At 41.5% G+C, this 18,951-nt stretch overlaps 7 protein-coding genes across 7 annotated transcripts; 2 read left to right on the top strand and 5 right to left on the bottom strand.

Annotated features, from left to right (window-relative positions):
- Positions 1 to 1,530: 1,530 nt before the first annotated feature.
- LOC113123376 (gamma-crystallin M3-like) lies at positions 1,531 to 2,220 on the bottom strand. Its single transcript, XM_026295363.1, has 3 exons — positions 2,212 to 2,220; positions 1,889 to 2,131; positions 1,531 to 1,803 (listed from the first exon to the last, which is right to left on the bottom strand). Exons 1-3 carry the CDS (start codon positions 2,218 to 2,220, stop codon positions 1,531 to 1,533), a joined length of 525 nt encoding a protein of 174 aa, XP_026151148.1.
- A 1,991-nt stretch (positions 2,221 to 4,211) lies between these two features.
- LOC113123369 (gamma-crystallin M3-like) lies at positions 4,212 to 4,921 on the bottom strand. The gene is made up of 3 exons (XM_026295351.1): positions 4,913 to 4,921; positions 4,576 to 4,818; positions 4,212 to 4,487 (listed from the first exon to the last, which is right to left on the bottom strand). The coding sequence occupies exons 1-3, from the start codon at positions 4,919 to 4,921 to the stop codon at positions 4,212 to 4,214; spliced, it is 528 nt and encodes a 175-aa protein (XP_026151136.1).
- A 2,328-nt stretch (positions 4,922 to 7,249) lies between these two features.
- Positions 7,250 to 7,941, bottom strand: LOC113123154 (gamma-crystallin M3-like). Its single transcript, XM_026294979.1, has 3 exons — positions 7,933 to 7,941; positions 7,608 to 7,850; positions 7,250 to 7,525 (listed from the first exon to the last, which is right to left on the bottom strand). The coding sequence occupies exons 1-3, from the start codon at positions 7,939 to 7,941 to the stop codon at positions 7,250 to 7,252; spliced, it is 528 nt and encodes a 175-aa protein (XP_026150764.1).
- Positions 7,942 to 10,172: 2,231 nt separating this feature from the next.
- LOC113123352 (gamma-crystallin M3-like) lies at positions 10,173 to 10,927 on the bottom strand. Its single transcript, XM_026295316.1, has 3 exons — positions 10,919 to 10,927; positions 10,579 to 10,827; positions 10,173 to 10,454 (listed from the first exon to the last, which is right to left on the bottom strand). The coding sequence occupies exons 1-3, from the start codon at positions 10,925 to 10,927 to the stop codon at positions 10,173 to 10,175; spliced, it is 540 nt and encodes a 179-aa protein (XP_026151101.1).
- Positions 10,928 to 12,484: 1,557 nt separating this feature from the next.
- Positions 12,485 to 13,364, bottom strand: LOC113123645 (gamma-crystallin M3-like). The gene is made up of 3 exons (XM_026295855.1): positions 13,356 to 13,364; positions 12,935 to 13,174; positions 12,485 to 12,760 (listed from the first exon to the last, which is right to left on the bottom strand). Exons 1-3 carry the CDS (start codon positions 13,362 to 13,364, stop codon positions 12,485 to 12,487), a joined length of 525 nt encoding a protein of 174 aa, XP_026151640.1.
- Positions 13,365 to 15,119: 1,755 nt separating this feature from the next.
- On the top strand, positions 15,120 to 15,841 carry LOC113123643 (gamma-crystallin S-1-like). The gene is made up of 3 exons (XM_026295852.1): positions 15,120 to 15,128; positions 15,237 to 15,479; positions 15,554 to 15,841. The coding sequence occupies exons 1-3, from the start codon at positions 15,120 to 15,122 to the stop codon at positions 15,839 to 15,841; spliced, it is 540 nt and encodes a 179-aa protein (XP_026151637.1).
- Positions 15,842 to 16,803: 962 nt separating this feature from the next.
- LOC113123644 (gamma-crystallin M2-like) lies at positions 16,804 to 18,144 on the top strand. Its single transcript, XM_026295854.1, has 3 exons — positions 16,804 to 16,821; positions 17,109 to 17,351; positions 17,872 to 18,144. The coding sequence occupies exons 1-3, from the start codon at positions 16,804 to 16,806 to the stop codon at positions 18,142 to 18,144; spliced, it is 534 nt and encodes a 177-aa protein (XP_026151639.1).
- The last annotated feature ends 807 nt before the right edge of the window (positions 18,145 to 18,951 follow it).

The following is an 18,951-nucleotide window of genomic DNA, read 5'->3' as shown; positions in this document are numbered from 1 at the left end:
TTTACTCATAACTGGATAAAGAGAATAATTTGTATTAAATCTTATAATAAAGGATAATTATACAGAGATTCATCAATTAAAACGTTAAAATGTACATTTATACTTTGCCTATTGTCTAGCTCATACTGTTTATTATACTGTTTATGTTTATATCATTATGTCTAAATATAATCTATTCCAGTTTAAGCATTGTACACAGTCAATCTTTAAAATATGAATTGTACACGTCACATTGAATGAAACATATTGATCCAGAGAAGCTAACAACATTAGCGGTTATTTACTGTTATATATACATTATCTACATTATGTATATGTTCATTAATTAAGGCAACAAGACGTTAAAGGAACATGTGACATTTGAGAAAATCTACGTATTCGTTCTCAAGAATCAGAAAGTGAGTATGTGTTTCTCAAGAATGTTCAACTATCCCTCTTACATAATGATCTTGTTTGTTTTGTAATGTTTGTTTCATGTTTGTGGCTGTTGTGTGTGTGTTTATTGATATTTGGAGTGTATAAGATGTGATTTGACACCTGGTTTGACTGTTGTCATGTTATTCAATAGCCCGTTTGGGCTTCCCATCACACTATAGTTATTGGTCAGTAGGTCCCTACTCACCTACTGAACCTACTGGTAGGTTCAGTAGGTCGTTTTTATCCTACAGATATTCACTGTCGTCATTACATAAGTTATGTAAGTTATATTTAGGAAATAGAACATCTTGGTTAAGGTTAGGAAATACAACAGACCAAAACGTGCAGCATTAACATTAGCATTAGAAACTGGTTGAGGGAGTCATGCAAACCACTGGACTCAAACTGACGTCGCTAATGCTAATGCTAATCAACGCTGACTGTCTCCGGTAGGTGTAGTAGACTCCTACTGGCCTATATAAATGGGACTGATGTACGCTGATAACGCCTATTCAATCGTAAGACAACAGTCAAAAAAACCCTCAAAAACATAAATGCAGAAAAGATGGTTGTGCATTTTGCTTTAATGTGTCAAAAGAAGCAGTAAAGTTGAAATAAATAGGCTAGTCGGTTAATCGAAGCTCAATCTGACAAATGTATTTGTAGATTTCCTAAAGGTGTAAGCTTTGTGTCATTTGGTGCGGCTGTCAGTAGATTTTAATATGCTGTGTGGGCTGATGGTGGTGCCAGAGGAAAGGTCAGCAAAGGTCCATAAAAGATTTTCGATTCATCCTCTGCAGGATGTAGATACTTGTTATGCAAACCACTGGACTCATCCTATTAGAAAACACACTTTTCATCATAATAACGTATTTTATTGAATGTGCTTTACCAGCTACTCATTTTAATTTACTGATTCATATACATAATGCAAAAATCAATAATCCAGGTGCCACATGGATGGTTACTACTATAGTTGATCTTCACTCACATAATATTTGGCTGCCCAGTCATCTACTGAGAGATGCATGAAATGATAAAACAGGGAGAAATGTTTTGTCAAAAAGGGTTTATTTGTTTTGGCTTATTCAGACATATTCTACACCACTGTTTCTACATGTCCATGATGCGCCTCATGCTCATCCACCTCATGCCACTGTATCCCATGTCCCTGAAGCTCCTGTACTCTCCAGGCCTCAGGTACATCATCTTGCCTCTGTAGTGAGGCTGCTCGTACATCAGCCAGTGGCCGTCCATCACGTTACAGGACATGCAGTCGGACATACGGTAGCGGTCCATGATGTTGTCGCAGTCGTCCATCAGCTCATACATCTGACCCCCGAAGTTCTCCCTCTCGTAGATCCTCATCCTGAACTGGCCTCTGTGCTGTAAGTTGATTAAAACAATTGAAAAAAGTCAGCGTTGTATGATTTTAGAGGTCAGTTCACCCTGTACACAGTTTTAGACCTACCATGGGGATCATACGGCAGGACCTGATGCAGTCTCTCATCCCCCACATGCTCATGTAGTCAGCGTACTCCCCCCTCCTCATGAAGTACTGGTTTCCCATGTAGTTGGGACGGTCGTAGACCATGAAGCAGCCGCTCTCCACCCTGCAGGAGTGGCACCTGCTCAGGTATGAGGACATGTCGGCACAGTCGCTGCTGGTCTCATAGGAGCGACCCTGGAAGTTCCTGTCCTCGTAGAAGATGATCTGAAACAGAACAGGGATCTCAGATAAAAAATATTATTTGTAGAGTTGATAAAAACAGTTGGTGAGGTCAGTGTGCTTACCCTGCCCATGGTCACAGAAGGTATTTTACTTCTTCAGAGAACTGTGTTGCTGCTACACTGATGGTGGTCCTGTTTTAACTGTTACTTTTATACCTGACCAAAGCCAAAGGGTCTGCGGCTCCCATTGTGTAAACCCCTGACCCAGCAACATGGTATAGAGGCCTATAGAGTGGGGAGAGGCATTTGTCACATTTCCATGTGACTGGGTCCCCTAGAAGACTTTAGAATGGATTTTTCCATAGGGAAGTCAATACAATGGGCATTTTGTGACCTTACAATACAGAGTAACAAATAGTCTCTGTTCCACGCTTCAAAACACTGTGTGGCCCTCTGATTGGTAAGTGGGCAATTTATAGACATGAGTATCCCTCTCTGTGACCATGGTAGCCTGACATGCCAGTATATACTGCACATCTGGACAAACAAAACTTGTTTATCCAGCTGTTTGCAGCCTGATGTGTTGTATATGGTAAACATAAAAAAGAGGTGGCAAATGTAAACCAGTTTTACAAGCAGATGTTTTATTGGAAATATGAAGCTGCTCTTACTTTTTGTGGACTGGAAGTGACTTCACGTGATACTTTTGTACCAATTATATAATGTTGTTTATATAAAACTAAATGGGTGAGACTTATTGTCTTACCTCCATCATTAGGTTAGATAGATATATAGATAGATGGATGGCTGGATGGATGGGTGGATGGATAGATAGATAGATAGATAGATAGATAGATAGATAGATAGATAGATAGATAGATAGATAGATAGATAGATAGATAGATAGATAGATAGATAGAATTGAATATGGTTTGGAGGTGCACAATCACTGAAACTCTATAGATTAATGGAAGATGCCACAGCCTCTGGGGGTAATCAATACAAATGTGTGGATAGTAGCCAAACCTTAGTAGATATACTGTTTTCTAATGCTCACTTCATTCAAAGTAAATCATTATTGACTGGAGAAAAATGGGTCATATATATGTTGTCAAAGCTAAACCTGAGGACACAGTAGAGGTCAGACTGGTCTCCCTCCTCGGACCAGTGAGCCTGGATGATTCAGAAATGTTCTGGAGAGACACTGATTGTGTGAGCTGAAGGTGTACAGTACCCTTAGATACCCTGATGTGCAGATGAGCAACACCTGGAATAGCTGTTTAACTTTAATGTGTTTGAATTTGCTCATTTTGTCTCAAAAGCAGTGATGGTCTTAAGATGTGATTGTGAGAGGTTCTTCAATTGCTTATCCACTGTTTGACTTTTCTGATTCAGGTATTTCAGTAACTCCAACACATGTTGGACTTTCTTAGTGAGTCACTGTTAGTGGTCTGGAGCTTTATACCTGTGAAGGTTTGCAGCTGTTTCAGTTCATTCCACCTGGATCTGATATTAGAAAGCTGATGTTTGTAGCTCCAATAGGCTAATTTACAGTATATTGTGTGACTTCAACTCTTTTGTCCAGCACAGGGTCACATGACTGTATCCCAACGGGAGAGGATCCAGCCTGGACAGGTCAGCAGTTTATCACAGAGCTGACACATATAATTAACATCAGTCCTCACACTTTATTCTGTTTGGGTGTAAATGTGCAGACATTTTCCATCCAGATGTTCACAAATAAGCATCACAATATCATGTTCTGTATGAAACTCTGTACATAAGCACATGTTACTGACATGAATGTGGGTGTATATATAATATTATGAGATCTATTGGCCTTTTGTTGCTGTTTGTTGATGGTGGATGTAAATGATATACAGTGTGTAGTATAACATGAGGCAGGACAAATGTTTGATGATTGTGATGATCTAACTGTGACTGTGGTGGACGTTGTGTAGTTTACAGGATTTGAAAGCTTTTGAATTGTACAATAATCTCTCAGCTTCATGCTGACTGTCGACATGTGATCACTGTTCGTGTTTTTACAAAGGTAAAGTTCATTAAATACCATGACAGCAGAATTTAGAAAGTTCATCATTTATTGAAGTTGAAATGTACAATTAGCACATGTCCATGATGCGCCTCATGCTCATCCACCTCATGCCACTGTATCCCATGTCCCTGAAGCTCCTGTACTCTCCAGGCCTCAGGTACATCATCCTGCCTCTGTAGTGGGGCTGCTCGTACATCAGCCAGTGGCCGTCCATCACGTTACAGGACATGCAGTCGGACATACGGTAGCGGTCCATGATGGAGTCGCAGTCGTCCATCAGCTCATACATCTGACCCCCGAAGTTCTCCCTCTCGTAGATCCTCATCCTGAACTGGCCTCTGTGCTGTTTTAAAGAAACAAAAAAATATTTTTTCAGAAAACTGCATGAAGCTTCTTTCCAAAGTTGAAGTATTATGGTGTTTTGCACCTACCATGGGGATCATACGGCAGGACCTGATGCCACCGCTCCATCCCCACATGCTCATGTAGTCGGAGTACTCCCCCCTCCTCATGAAGTACTGGTTTCCCATGTAGTTGGGACGGTCATAGACCATGAAGCAGCCGCTCTCCACCCTGCAGGAGTGGCACCTGCTCAGGTAGGAGGACATGTCGGCACAGTCGCTCATGCACTCATAGGAGCGACCCTGGAAGTTCCTGTCCTCGTAGAAGATGATCTGAAACAGAAATTTTAGTTTTAAAGAGCAAAGTCATAATGACTCTATCCCATTATATGTTAGTAGTCAAATTAATCTGTAATATTTTTCCTACCTTGCCCATGTTGGTTGTGGTGATTTCGCAGATCCCCCAGAGAGAACTGGTTTGAACTGATGCTCTGCCTGTCTGAACAAGTTCCATTTATACCTGGTCAGGGACAAAGACTCTGTGCCCCTCTATTGTCCAAAGTCCTGACCCAGCAAACTCCTATAGAAGCCTATGGAGGTTTGAGTTGCTTACTCATATGCCAGCAGGGTCATGACCTGGACACACAGAACAGAATATTCCTTTAACAAGAACAGAGCATGCACTGTTTTAGGATGTACTTATTGAATATTTGAATTTTTTATGCCAGTATTAAAAATGTTGTGTTGACTAAACAGGATTCAGGAGAGAAACCATTTGTGGGTAACAAAGTCATTTTATTGGCATCAGAAATGTGTGTGTACATGAGTTTTATGGCTTTGAACAAAACAATAGATCTGAAACACCAAACAGTCTCAATACCTTGTCATTTAGTGGCTCTAGAGACTATGAAGTTGTTAATTGCTTGTTATTTCATGTAACTCAAAGTTGAAATATACTAATCACAATGACATTTCCCCTTGTTTTCCCATCTGCCTCCCAGCACATATAGAGGTTTTTCACTTGACACCTCAATGTCCGCCATGTCGGACAGGTCGTCACTGGTCCCGACCTTCTGCTGTTCAAGCTGAAGAGACAGTGAAGACAAATGTGTGAACACAGATGACACAAATGGGGGGTGTCAACATCTGGCACATCTGTCAGACCGCACAGACAGAGTCACATCTGCACCGCGGTCAGGTCAGGGACAGGTCCAGTGTGGCAGCCAAAACAAAGTATCACATGACTGGGTGGAAAATCTTTATTCCTGTGACTCAGATGATCTTCATACACACACAGTCTTTCATGCCTCATCTCATGCTCGGTCTTCCTCCAAGCAGCTTCTTATCTACCAGTGTGACCTGACGACCTCTCAGAGCTTCTCTGGCACCACAGGGTTCTTGGTTCTGGGTGCTCTGGTCTGCTCATGCCCACTGCTTTGGCCTGTATTCTCACTGAAAGACTGTGGCAGTGGAAGATTTTTTTAAAATGACATATTTTTGAAGAGTTAGTTGTGTTTCTGTGTTCTCTGTCTCGTTATGCTGCAGGCCTGTGTTAAACATCCTAAACACCAGCGACACTCATTCCTCATGTACATCCAGTGCAGCCTTTGCAGTAGGGCTGACTATGTAAACCTGATATCTGTGTGTTCCGGCTAAATATGTGACAACCTGCACTGTTTCCTGTGTTGAATTACTATTTTGAAGTTTCCTGTATTGCGTCTTTTATTTTGAAGTGGTTCCTGATCCCTGGTGCTTTACTCTTGTCATTAGGGTCTGATTTCACCTGTGTCTTGTTAGCTGGTCAATATTTAAGTATTTAAGCCTCAGTCTTTCTGCTTTCAGGTGCTGGTTTGTTTTTATCGTTTGTCATCTGGTTTCTGTTCTTGGTTTTCTGGACTGTCTGTTTTATCAGGTACTGTGTTTTTTCTTTTCCAAGTGTGTCTTTCTGTCTGTGTTGTGCTGGTTATTTAAATAAATACAATTGGGTCTTTGTCCTGGCTGTAATCCTGACAACATATGGCTAATTTGCAGTGTCCTTTTGTGGCCTGGCTACATGTGTAGGAACATGGTTTGGTATGTTGTCTCCTGTAACAGTAACAAAGCATTTAAAGACTCCAACTAATTTCTTATTATCTATATCACAATGTGCAAAACACACAGCACTTCGGTTCAGCGAAGCCTCATTTTGCACATTTACATCTAAAACACCTGATGTTTTACTGGAGACGAAGATTAAACATTTCACAGGCTGAACTTTACTGCTCGTAAACTGACAACACGTTATGAGCTTTGCATATTTAACAGCTTCTGCTGAATTAAATATTATATTATATATATATATATATTAAATTATAGAAATAATATCAACTATTATCTCAGAAGCCATATGACACTATTTATCTTAACTTGACCCAGGCAACTAATGAAACCACAAATACATAATTAAAAATGTTAATTACTTTATTGATTTCCCTACTATGGCTGATTATTGGTTTAAGTATTATGGCCAAATGGAGACACTATAGGGTGAAGTGTCAATGGCAGAAATGATAAAAATAAAATACATTGTGTGCATTAGACTCGACAAGTTTTCTTGTCCAGTTCATATGTGCATTGATACAGGGATGTGTCTCATGATCATCCTGTCCAGGCCTGTTCGGACCCTAAATGATCCTCAGTGAATAACATTAAATAAAAGATGAAAGAACAGAAAAAACACAAGTTTTTGGTTTATTGTTCACTTTTTATTTAAAAATGAGAATGTCTACCACATGTCAGTGATGCGCCTCATGCTCATCCACCTCATGCCACTGTATCCCATGTCCCTGAAGCTCCTGTACTCTCCAGGCCTCAGGTACATCATCTTGCCTCTGTAGTGGGGCTGCTCGTACATCAGCCAGTGGCCGTCCATCACGTTACAGGACATGCAGTTGGACATTCGGTAGCGGTCCATGATGTTGTCGCAGTCGTCCATCAGCTCATACATCTGACCCCCGAAGTTCTCCCTCTCGTAGATCCTCATCCTGTAGGATCCTCTGTACTGTAAAGAGAACATGTGAAACATCAACCAAGACTGCACAAGGTATCTGAAGAAATTAACATCTTGAGGATGAAAATCCTACCATGGGGATCATACGGCAGGACCTGATGCAGTCCGACATCCCCCACGTGCTCATGTAGTCAGCGTACTCCCCCCTCCTCATGAAGTACTGGTTTCCCATGTAGTTGGGACGGTCGTAGACCATGAAGCAGCCGCTCTCCACCCTGCAGGAGTGGCACCTGCTCAGGTAGGAGTTCAGCTCAGCACAGTCGCTGCTGGTCTCATAGGAGCGACCCTGGAAGTTCCTGTCCTCATAGAAGATGATCTGAAAAGACAATGCTTCATTAACACCACTTTGAGAAGCTCCTAATTCCTAATTAATAAAAGTGATCACTGATCAGTCCTACCCTGCCCATGGTCGCAGTCTGTTGGTTGTTCCTCAGCACTGAGTTGTGGCTGCTGTGTGTTCCTGTCAGCGCCAACTGTTACTTTTATACTTGCTCAATGTGAAAAAAGTATGGAGGGCTTCTATTGTGAGAATCCCTGACCCAGCAGGCCCACCATAGAGCCCACCGAGCAGTAAGGCCACTAAAGGGTTATTATCTGGCAACATACCGCTCTGATAGAAATGCATGTACTGTATACATGCAGTATTGTTGTGTGGCATAAAGAAAATAATGAGAAGCTTCCAAACATAATATAACAGTCATCTCTATCATCCACAGTCTATGTGACAGTTACTTTACTCTATTTTCTTACTTCTGTTTTGTAAAAGAGCGCAGTGAATGTTTGTAAAGTTATCACTATGTACATTTGTATAATTCTGGATTCATATATTTACATTTGTTTTTAAGTTTGAAACGTCACATCCCTGACTCAGGTATATCTGTAGAGTCTATTAGATAATTAATCCATTAATCCATGTTTCTTTGAGTCTAGGACCATGTGGCCTCATATTTTATGAACATAGTCCAGTCAGTTTGATCTGTAGATCCCAGTTTCACACTTTCACCTCAATGGGCTTTAAAATCTAAGCAGCATATTGAACACATCTGTCCTCGATTCGTATTAGGAAGCTATGTGGTTTGTGGTTGGGTGTAATTGTAAATCAGCTATCAAAACTGTGTTTATGTATTTTATATATATATAAAAAAGATGGGTATGTTTGAGGTGTTGGCAGAAAACAGGTACTTTTCTTAATTTAATGTTTAGTTCTTTTGTTTCTTCTCTTAGGGACAAGGAGCTGAAGGTTGTGGACACGGCTCGTATCAGCTGCTGCCTGAGTCTATCACATGTCTCTATGTGATAATTATACCTTATCACTCATCTTTTCCTTCCTTTTAATGGTTCATTGGATTTTACTTTAGGCACTAAAAACACAGATGTTTTTAGCATAAATGACAGTTTTTCATTTAACTTTGAAGTGCAGTAAAGGGAACCAAACCTGAATCTAATCAGAATCTGCAGCTCTCCCCTTTGCCCTTAAACCAGCAGCAGGTCTCTCTGGTTTGACCTGACACAGTTTCTCCTGGTACTTTGCAAAACCTTGGAGAGGCTACTTGTTCTGTAGACTCAGACTGTCCCAGTGTTTCTGTCTCTTCATGTGATCCCACACTGACTCCACACTGACCCCTTTAGAGCCCCAGGTCAGGGCTCTGTGGGGGTCAGACCATCTGCTGCAGGACTCCTGGTTCATCTTGCCCCTGAAAATAGTTCTTCATGAACTGTAATGGCTGCACAATGAACCTGGGATCAGACACCTGATGATGTGTGATAAGAATCTAAAACATCTAAACTGCCTAAAACGTTTGCAGTGTTGTGTGTTCAGACCTTGATGGTGAGACTTTGCACACACACTGTGGACCATCCGACTTCATATTCATATTTTATTTTGGCTCCATGTCCCCGATGATGTGAAAGACTTTTTTCATGTTGGCTCGACCATCAGATAAGTACAGATGTAATTAATGACATAAATGCTGTTTCATTAAAGGGAAAGTTCACATTTTATAAGCTCATCTTAAACCAGTGTTCCCAGTTGTCAGCTGTAATCATCTCTCCTCTTCATACTGGCCATTAAACGATCCATGATCCTTAACTCTAAAAAGACAAAATCCACAGTCTCAGGTTTGTCTGAAGTTAATCTGAGAATTGCAGCAGCTTTAACACTACCAGAGCTTTGCAGCCAGTTTGTGTCATCACTGACGTTGGTTCCACCTCTGAATCCTGTTAGGCCACGTTTAATATTTGTGCTGTGAAAAAGCCAATGATGATGTTGTTTATGTCACAACTGTCAATGTTATTTCTGATTTAAAAAGAAACAAAACATTTTCTTAAACTATGTTGGATCATGTTTCTGCAATAATTTCGGGAAATGTATGGAAGATCTTGCACTACAGTATTTCACAGCTACTGTTTATCAACCTTTGACATTCATTTTTAATGTGGCATCATATGATGTAACAGGTTTAAAGGTTAAAATAGAAGAAATGTTAACATAGTTATATGATGATTTATGTAATTTTCTATCTAACCTTTAATAGCACCCAATTTTGGAACCTAAACAAGAATAAATTCATTCTTAGTGGATATGAACTGTTTATTAATTATCAGTGTTTATTCATTTCATCCAAATCTCAAATCTGTTTCAGCAGGATTCCATGATACGTCTGATGGATCCAATCCTCATGTCCATGGGACCCATTCCCATGTCCCTCATGCTCCTGTACTCTCCAGGCCTCAGGTACATCATCCTGCCTCTGTAGTGGGGCTGCTCGTACATCAGCCAGTGGCCGTCCATCACGTTAGCTGACTGGCACTCGGACATACGGTAGCGGTCCACGATGGAGTCGCAGTCGTCCATCAGCTCATACATCTGACCCCCGAAGTTCTCCCTCTCATAGATCCTCATCTTGAACTGGCCTCTGTGCTGTAAGTTGACACATAAAGAGACAGAAGATGACTTTGTAGTTTAAAAAGTCTTCTCTCTTGAGTTAGTTTTTTTGTTTTCTGTTTGCAGCTTCAACCTCATGAGTCATACCAAAGCTTCATACCATGGGGATCATGCGGCAGGAACGGATGCAGTCACTCATGCTCATTCCCATCAGGCGCTGGTTGTCGGGATACTCCCCCCTCCTCACCAGCATCTGGTGGCCCATGTAGTTGGGCCGCTCGTAGACCATGAAGCAGCCGCTCTCCACCCTGCAGGAGTTGCAGCGGCTCAGGTAGGAGTTCAGCTCAGCACAGTCGCTGCTGGTCTCATAGGAGCGACCCTGGAAGTTCCTGTCCTCGTAGAAGATGATCTGAAAACAAAGCAGCACATTTCAAAACCTCTCCTTTGTCAAATACAATGGATCCAAAGTGTTTATAAACTACAACATAGCACCCTCTTACTCTGCCCATTTTGGTTTCCAGTCCTACCCCAGACTGCACTGGTACTTTGTGCAGCCAAGCTCTGTGTCACTTTTATACCCATGATGATAGTGAAATGATCTATGCCACCATTGTTTTGAATATCTTACTCAGCAGAGCAGCATACAGGCCTATAATGTTTGTTAAATCAGTCTGTAAATGGTTATTATTCCAGACTGTATGCATCTGGTGCAGTGCCAAATGCTGCGACTCTCCCATGAGGCAGCAGTGTGCTCTGTGTTTCATCTGTGGTGACAAGCACTTTGTTATATTCATGTTACTTATCAGTCCAAAAATAAATGCACTTCGTTTTGGTAATATCTGTCAAATATCAATCAACACACTGTGTATTCATTTAACAAACCTAAACCTTTACTGTAAGTGTGTTGTGGAGACTATTCTCCTATGAAGAGCAAAACCACGGGTGGTTTTTGCTGCAGCTTATTACCACCCAGTTAGTTTGGTTTTATTGTTTTATTCGCTGACCTCTACTGGTTGTAGGAGATAGTATCAGTATTTTCAGTAACAATATAAACTGCAAATGTTCAGGTGCCCTCTAGTGGCTGTAGTAGGTCTGGAGGGTCTGTACAAAGTTATGCAGTGAAAACGTTTGTGTGTAGAGGAGGTGTAACACTGGGACCACTGTTGGTTTAAACCAAAAGTTAACCTTAAGTACTTATATATATATACTGTATATATAATATATATATTTATAACCAAGTTGTTTTTGTGCCTAAACCAAACCTTTATTATAGCATTATATCATACAAAGATTTTTATGGGTTTTGATCATCACAGACAAAAACAATAGTTTAATGAGCCCAGTACAAGAACAAACAGATTAGTTATCACACCATTAAATGTCTGTTATCAGTTCTTTTATGGCCCATATACTAGGGTTAGTGGTGCCCTGCTCTGTGTCTTAGTAGGCCCTTAGTTTGTTCTGTCACCATCACACAGCAGTACAATACCAGCTTTAGGGACAAGAACGTCTGGGTTTGTTTCAGGGAACAATCATTAATATGGCCACCAGATGGTACCTGGTTATAAGAAGGTGTGGAAGGTGCGTGTACCTTACAGGGGCATAATAATTGTTAACGGCACTTTTAATGTTGTGATGATATTTGAATCGGCTAACACCAAATAAAGCTACGTGTACAGCTAACACCAAATAAATGGAACTTCACAAAGGAAACTTAAAACTTTAGAAAAGTCAAATCTGTAGTGCACAGTTCAATAAAGTCATCAACTACATGTGTAATCGCCACTATAGTGTCTGACTGGTTGTAGTTCATGGACATATGTCAGATTTACAGCGTTGATGTAGCTATTGTCTGTTTTTGTTGCACCTCACTATTAACAGACAGTTTGTCCTGTATACTACAGCTGTAATGTGCCACACAGCTGGATGAACTACTCTGACTTTAAAAACTGTTTTTGCATATTTTACCATCGCTGACAAATCAAAACTATATTCTTTTTGAAACAAGATCACACAAAGATGAGATAGTGCTTCATTTATCTTTTGTTTTATTCAACACATTTGTCTCAACAGGAATCCATTATTCGCCTGACAGAGCTGAGCCTCATGCCACTGTATCCCATGTCCCTGAAGCTCCTGTACTCTCCAGGCCTCAGGTACATCATCCTGCCTCTGTAGTGAGGCTGCTCGTACATCAGCCAGTGGCCGTCCATCACGTTACAGGACATGAGGTCGGACATACGGTAGCGGTCCATGATGTTGTCGCAGTCGTCCATCAGCTCATACATCTGACCCCCGAAGTTCTCCCTCTCGTAGATCCTCATCCTGAACTGGCCTCTGTGCTGTTGGTAAGACGACCAAACAACTTTTCTGTCTGAATCCACAATATTAACTTTAAAACCAGCATTTTATCAAACTGCAGGCAAATAAAAGCAAATTAGACACAGTTCTTACTGCTGTAAATCATCATTACATTATTTAGATCACCCAGATTATGTTTCAAATTCCCTGCCTACCTGAGGAATTAAACGGCAGGACCTGATAGAGTCACTCATGCCAAAAGACATGCAGTCGGAGTACTCCCCTCTCCTAAGAAAATACTGGTTTCCCATGTAGTTGGGGCGGTCATAGACCATGAAGCAGCCGCTCTCCACCCTGCAGGAGCTACACCTGCTCAGGTAGGAGGACATGTCGGTGCAGTCGCTCATGCACTCATAGGAGCGACCCTGGAAGTTCTTGTCCTCGTAGAAGACGATCTGAAAAGAAAGAAAAGATCGTACAACCTCATTTGGGGCCAAACCTAATCTGTGCATTTTAAATGTAATTTGTGTAGTTGGAGTGATTCCAGTCCCTTTATGTTTTCATCTCGTTTACGTCACGTGTTTGAGTTTCTCCTGAGCTGAGAAGTGTTTGTTTTCTGGTCTACTCTCTACATACCTTCCCCATGTTTGCTGCTCTGAGTCTGTGGGAGTCTGTCCACCAATCTGCGGCTGCCAGGCAGCTTTTATACTTTATTCAAGCTGTAAGAGGGTTTTGTTATTCAAATGATCAGGAAGCTGATGAATAAGCAGCTCTGTGATCAGTTAATTTTATTTGTGCCATCATGATCTGGAACAAAAGGAGGGAAATGGCTGGAAGACAAAAGGCAGGAGAAGAACTGAGCTGCAGCTTAAACATTTCACAGGAAGGAAAATCTAAGTTTGATCACAGTTATTCCATGAGTATCTTACAAATACAGATAAAACTTTTTGAATTCAAGTCTGTTTTAGTAGTTACTTCACATTTTCTATGTTAAATTAGCTTTTCCATGAAATGCACTTAAATCCAATAAATAAAAGTTCATGCAGAAATATTGTGCTAAGTGTTTTAAACTTTAAATATGATTATTTTAGTTGTTATTGGCTGACTCTTGTTCTCAAATCCTCCAAGTAGCTTCATCAGTCTGAGAGAAAAGGTGGATAGGAACCTCTGAATTTATCTTCCAGGTTGGTTTCACTCCACCCTAGTCCCATAGGCTCACTAGGCGATCTGTGTAAATCAGGTGAGAGTCATTAGACCCACACTCCTGAGTTGGTTTACCTTCACACCTGGCCTGAATAGGTTTGTTAGGTGAACAAAAGAGGTGAGCTCAGGTGAGGGTCGTAGGGATCCAATGGTGGACTCATGTGACCCCTCTGAGTGTGTCCTTCCTGGAAGACATTTGATTTCTTCCTTAATTTCCTGGGAACAGATGAAAGGGCAGCCTGGTAGACTGAAGACAGGTTACATCTGAGGCCTCCACCCCTGTTAAGAGATCTAAAAGACCTAAAACACTAGAAGTCCAGCTGCCATGACTCAACCTCTAGATAACTTTGCCTGGACTGAGATGTCGACAGACATCTGTTCTCAAATGTCTGTAAATGACAGTCTGTCATGAAAATATGTCTTTTCGTTTAATAAATAACAAATGTCCTTGTTTCTCTCTGACTTCCCATGTTTCCTTTCTGTTTACTCCACTTTTTCCAAATTACAAAATTATCTACAAGTGTGTAAAGGTCAGAGTCTTTTTTATGGCTTCCATAGTCAGAAGACAAACACTTTTGTTACTTATAACGGCCCAGTGATGGACTGGTGACCTGTCCAGGGTGGACCCCTGCCTTTCACCCAGAGAGAGCTGGGATAGGCTCCAGCAGATCTTTGGGACCCTGTTCAGGACTAAGGGGGTACAGATGATGGATGGATGGTCATTTGTGTGTGTTTTGTAGTGAGTGAGGATCATTATTTAACATAATATGCACAAGTCAAATACAGTAGTATGGTGAAATTTCCTGTAAAATAAACTGTAATTTTACTGCTTCAAATGACGTAGACGTAAACAACTAATTTGTATTATTTAAGAAAGATAATGATATTATTTTTCTAAGTTCTGTGTAGCCTGTTTCATATGTAAAGTGCAGTTCAAACTTTACAGCTTGTACAAAACTTGACTGCATATAAAATCTATAGTTCATATCAGGCTGGACTGAGCAGGTTTAGATACTTGGCAGCGCTAAACAGCTATTGTGTGTGGAAATGGCTAAGAACAATGGGAAAACTCTAGATGAATATTTGAATTATAATGACTGTTTCATGCACTGCTAACCATGTAATTGGCACTATTGTCTCTGCCATGTGTAAAGAGTGCTGCACTGGTTAGTAGGCGTAGTGATTTGGGCTCCACAGATGGAGAAGGTGAGAGTTTACAGTTTTCTACATGTGTTCATACACAGAAGTGAAACAGATACAGTAAAACCTGTTTTTATTTACAAGTGTATTGCCTTTTCTGGATTTTCTCTCCAGATTGTGTTTTTTGAGGACCTGGACTTCCAGGGAAAGTCCTACAGCTGCAAAGGGGACTCAGCTGACCTGCATGGCTACATCCGCCGATGCAACTCAGCCAAGGTAGAAGGTGGCTGGTGGGTTCTGTACGAGCGCAGCAACTTCACAGGCTACCAGTATGTCATTGGTCCGGGTGAGTACAATGACTATCACCGCTGGATGGGCTTCAATGACTGTGTCAGATCCTGCAGGATCATCAAAAATGTAAGTCTAACAACAAGGAAGATGAAAAAATAAACACTCTGTCTTCCACATACATCTTTGACTCTTGGTTTCAGGCTAAAGGGCCACACAAGCTGAAGCTGTTTGACAGGCCGAACTTCCACGGACAATCTCTGGACTTGACTGAAAACATGAAGTCTGTCCAGGATAAGTGGCTCAGACAGGAAGTGCAGTCCTGCAAGGTTCTGCAGGGTTCCTGGGTGTTCTTTGAGCATCCCAACTTCTGCGGTCGCCAGTACCTGCTGGAGAAAGGAGAGTATCGACACCACTCAGAGTGGGGAGCTCTGAAAGCAACTGTGGGCTCCATCAGACAAATCATGGAGCTGGGAAGTTCAACCAGTTAAAGTTTCTTGCAATGCAATAAATTCCTTTGATGCTCATGCTGCTCTGGGCCTGTGTGAAGATTCATTTACATTTTCTCTTACAAGCTATAAGAAAGAGAAATGACTGTGAATGAACTTATCAGTATTTACTGTGTGATACATAACTGGCTCACAAACGGGCTTTTACTTAGTCCTCTCTAAAGGGTTCATGAAAACATACATTACCTGGTTTATGCAACTAACAGCTGAGCTAAAACAAAGTCTAATCCTAAAATCTGTAATCTAATTTTAACTGCATGATATGTGGACACTCTTCTGCGGTCACACATTTGTTCACAGCAAGACAAAACAATAGAAATGTCTCTACATTCACAGCATAAAACCCAAACACAGTTTAAAGTGATATAAGGCAAGAAAAACCAAATCCACACTTGAGAAGCTGAAGATCAGTGTTGTTTTAGTTTTTACATGCACTTTTTCTGCCGCACAAATCGTGCATCTTCCTGTCATTGGTGTAGTAAACCATGCTCCGAGTTGGATGCAAACACGCTCCAGTTACCAGCGGTCGGCTGACTGTGCACTTGAGGTGTGGATGCACACAGAAGAGGGAGGAGCATGACAGTCCGGATACACCTGTCCCCTCCGACACGGACGTTAGTGTGGCCAGAAGCCAAGTCCATCAGCCTCAGTGGCAGCTGCAGAGGAGACAGTTTAGTTGGATCAATAAATGGTTTTTGGAATCAGACACTGACAGATCAAAAGGTCAGCTGCTGCTTTAGTGAGTAAACACTGAGCATTTTACTGCAGCATCAGCCTTTGTGCAGACATAAATGCTGAGGCAATTAAAATGACAATGATGCCACTGGCAATGCAGTTCAGTGTGCCTTAATAGACTGTATATATATATAAATGTAGCAGGCCTGTAGCTTAAATTGTGTGTGTGTGTGTGACAGGTGAGATAAACGTTGGTGTGAGGCCCAAACATGGACCATCTGGGAAAGGTAGGTAGGCAAGAGACATTATCCTTGTGTCCAAGTTTTCACAGTATTAGATTTCACAGAACGACTCAAAACTAAAACATTTATGTTATAGAGAGCTCAGCTCACATTGTGCCTTTAATTCCTGCTGATGTAGGAAACATATTTGCCTGCTATATGTTATTTACCAAATGATAACCAAGTTTTGTGCGATATAAAAATGTGCTCAGAACTGTGCGTATACGGTTTATTTATTATATTTCATGAATAATCGCTTACAACTTCCCCTGAGCGCCCATTGTCCTCCACAGATTGTGTTTTATGAAGACAGGAACTTCCAAGGTCGCTATTATGAGTGCAACAGTGATTGTCCTGAGCTCAAAACCCACTTCAGCCGCTGCAACTCAGTCCGAGTGGAGAGCGGGGCCTGGGTCCTGTACGAGAGGCCCAATTACCTGGGCTACCAGTACATCCTGACCAGGGGGGAGTATCCTGATTACCAGCGCTGGATGGGCTACAATGACAGCATAAGGTCATGCAGGATCATACGAAATGTGGGTAAACAAATGAGAAGTAGGATTTTGGAATTCACTTTATTCCTAATACAGGTGCAGTTATTCACTGACTCAAAGATATTTTAACCACGTCTTCCAGAAAAGATGTTTATTTTGAAGGGACTGTAATGGTCCCAATGTGTTTTTACCAACACACTCAGTAAATTCATTAATGGATTTGGCAAAACATAAAATATGCAACTGGTGTCCTGTCCAGGGTGGACCCCTGCCTTTCACCCAAAGAGAGCTGGGATAGGCTCCAGCAGATCCCTGGGACCCTGGTTAGGACTAAGGGGGTACAGATGATGGATGGATGGATAAAATCTGCATCTTGAACATAGAATTTCTTTTCTGACAATATCTTGTTTTGTAAAACAATATCTACTTAGATCAGAACGTAGATGATGATTATCTGCAGTATCTCTGTTGAGTTATTGTGCAGGTTTTTATCTTGTAAACAAAGTTCATGTCAGCTTCACAATCAGCAGGATACGCTGATTTCATAACCTCGGCCTTTCAGATCTCTGATGTGTTCAGGGTCCGTGTCTACGAGCTTCCTGACTTCAGCGGTCAGATGTTGGAGTTCACTGAAGATGTGAGCAGCCTCGCCGAGCGCTGGCCCATCAGGGAGGTTCACTCGGCCCGTGTGCAGGATGGTGCCTGGGTCTTCTACGAACTTCCCAACTATCGTGGACGTCAGTACCTGCTGGAGAGAGGACAGTACCGCCGCTTCAACGAGTGGGCAGCCATGAACCCCAACGTGGGGTCCATACGCTGCATCCATGACTCATAGACTATCATGTTGTACATGCATTTAATTAAAAAGATTGACCTCAGTATGTTCTGCTTTTGCATTTTTCAAATAAAAGGCTTGACTGCAGATCAGAGGCGATGGAAATTAACATAAAATCTGAGTCTCTCCCACTGCAATAGTTTTCAACACACTGCAGAAAGACTTATTCTTCTTTGCTGCTGTGGAAAGCACAGTGGAAATGATTTAAAGTGCTGTAAAAATCACAGACTAAGTTATAATGCTCACAGACACATGTGGGATCTGTTATTATTATATTATGACCAGGCACAGTCTTCCTGTTCTCAGACATGAGTCTTCACCGTAAAGTTATTTTATTTCCATTGTTTATCAAATGCATTTCTGTGCTATTGCAGTGAAATTGGTGCCTGATGCTTTGTAAAGTCATCAGTGAGTTTTTTCATGGGAAACATGTAAAATATTATTAGTATAACCTGTTCCCTGATCAGTAGGCCTACTGACCAGAATATATAAAGAATGCAAAAACCATCAGATGGCCAAAGAATTCCTAGCATAACACGAACACTCCTCTGACATCTTACTGTACTCGTCTCAGTCCGGGGTGTCAGGTCCTACAGTAACACACAGGCCTGACGGGACAGAGGTCACAGAGCTCAGCTAAACCTGTGGACAAAGAGGTGCAGCCTGCTGATGACTCAGTGGGATTTGCCAGTAAAAGCACGGAGCATGCCAGCTGCTGTTAGTGCTGATGCTCAGCTCGCCGGGACAAACCTGTGACCCCCAAAAACACAAAGGGAGTCCAGCCAGCACGTTCTCCCCAGCTGGGCT

This window comes from Mastacembelus armatus, chromosome 21, assembly GCF_900324485.2.
Source record: "Mastacembelus armatus chromosome 21, fMasArm1.2, whole genome shotgun sequence".
NCBI classification, from domain to species: Eukaryota; Metazoa; Chordata; class Actinopteri; order Synbranchiformes; family Mastacembelidae; genus Mastacembelus; species Mastacembelus armatus.
This window is presented reverse-complemented; position numbering and strand designations above follow the sequence as displayed.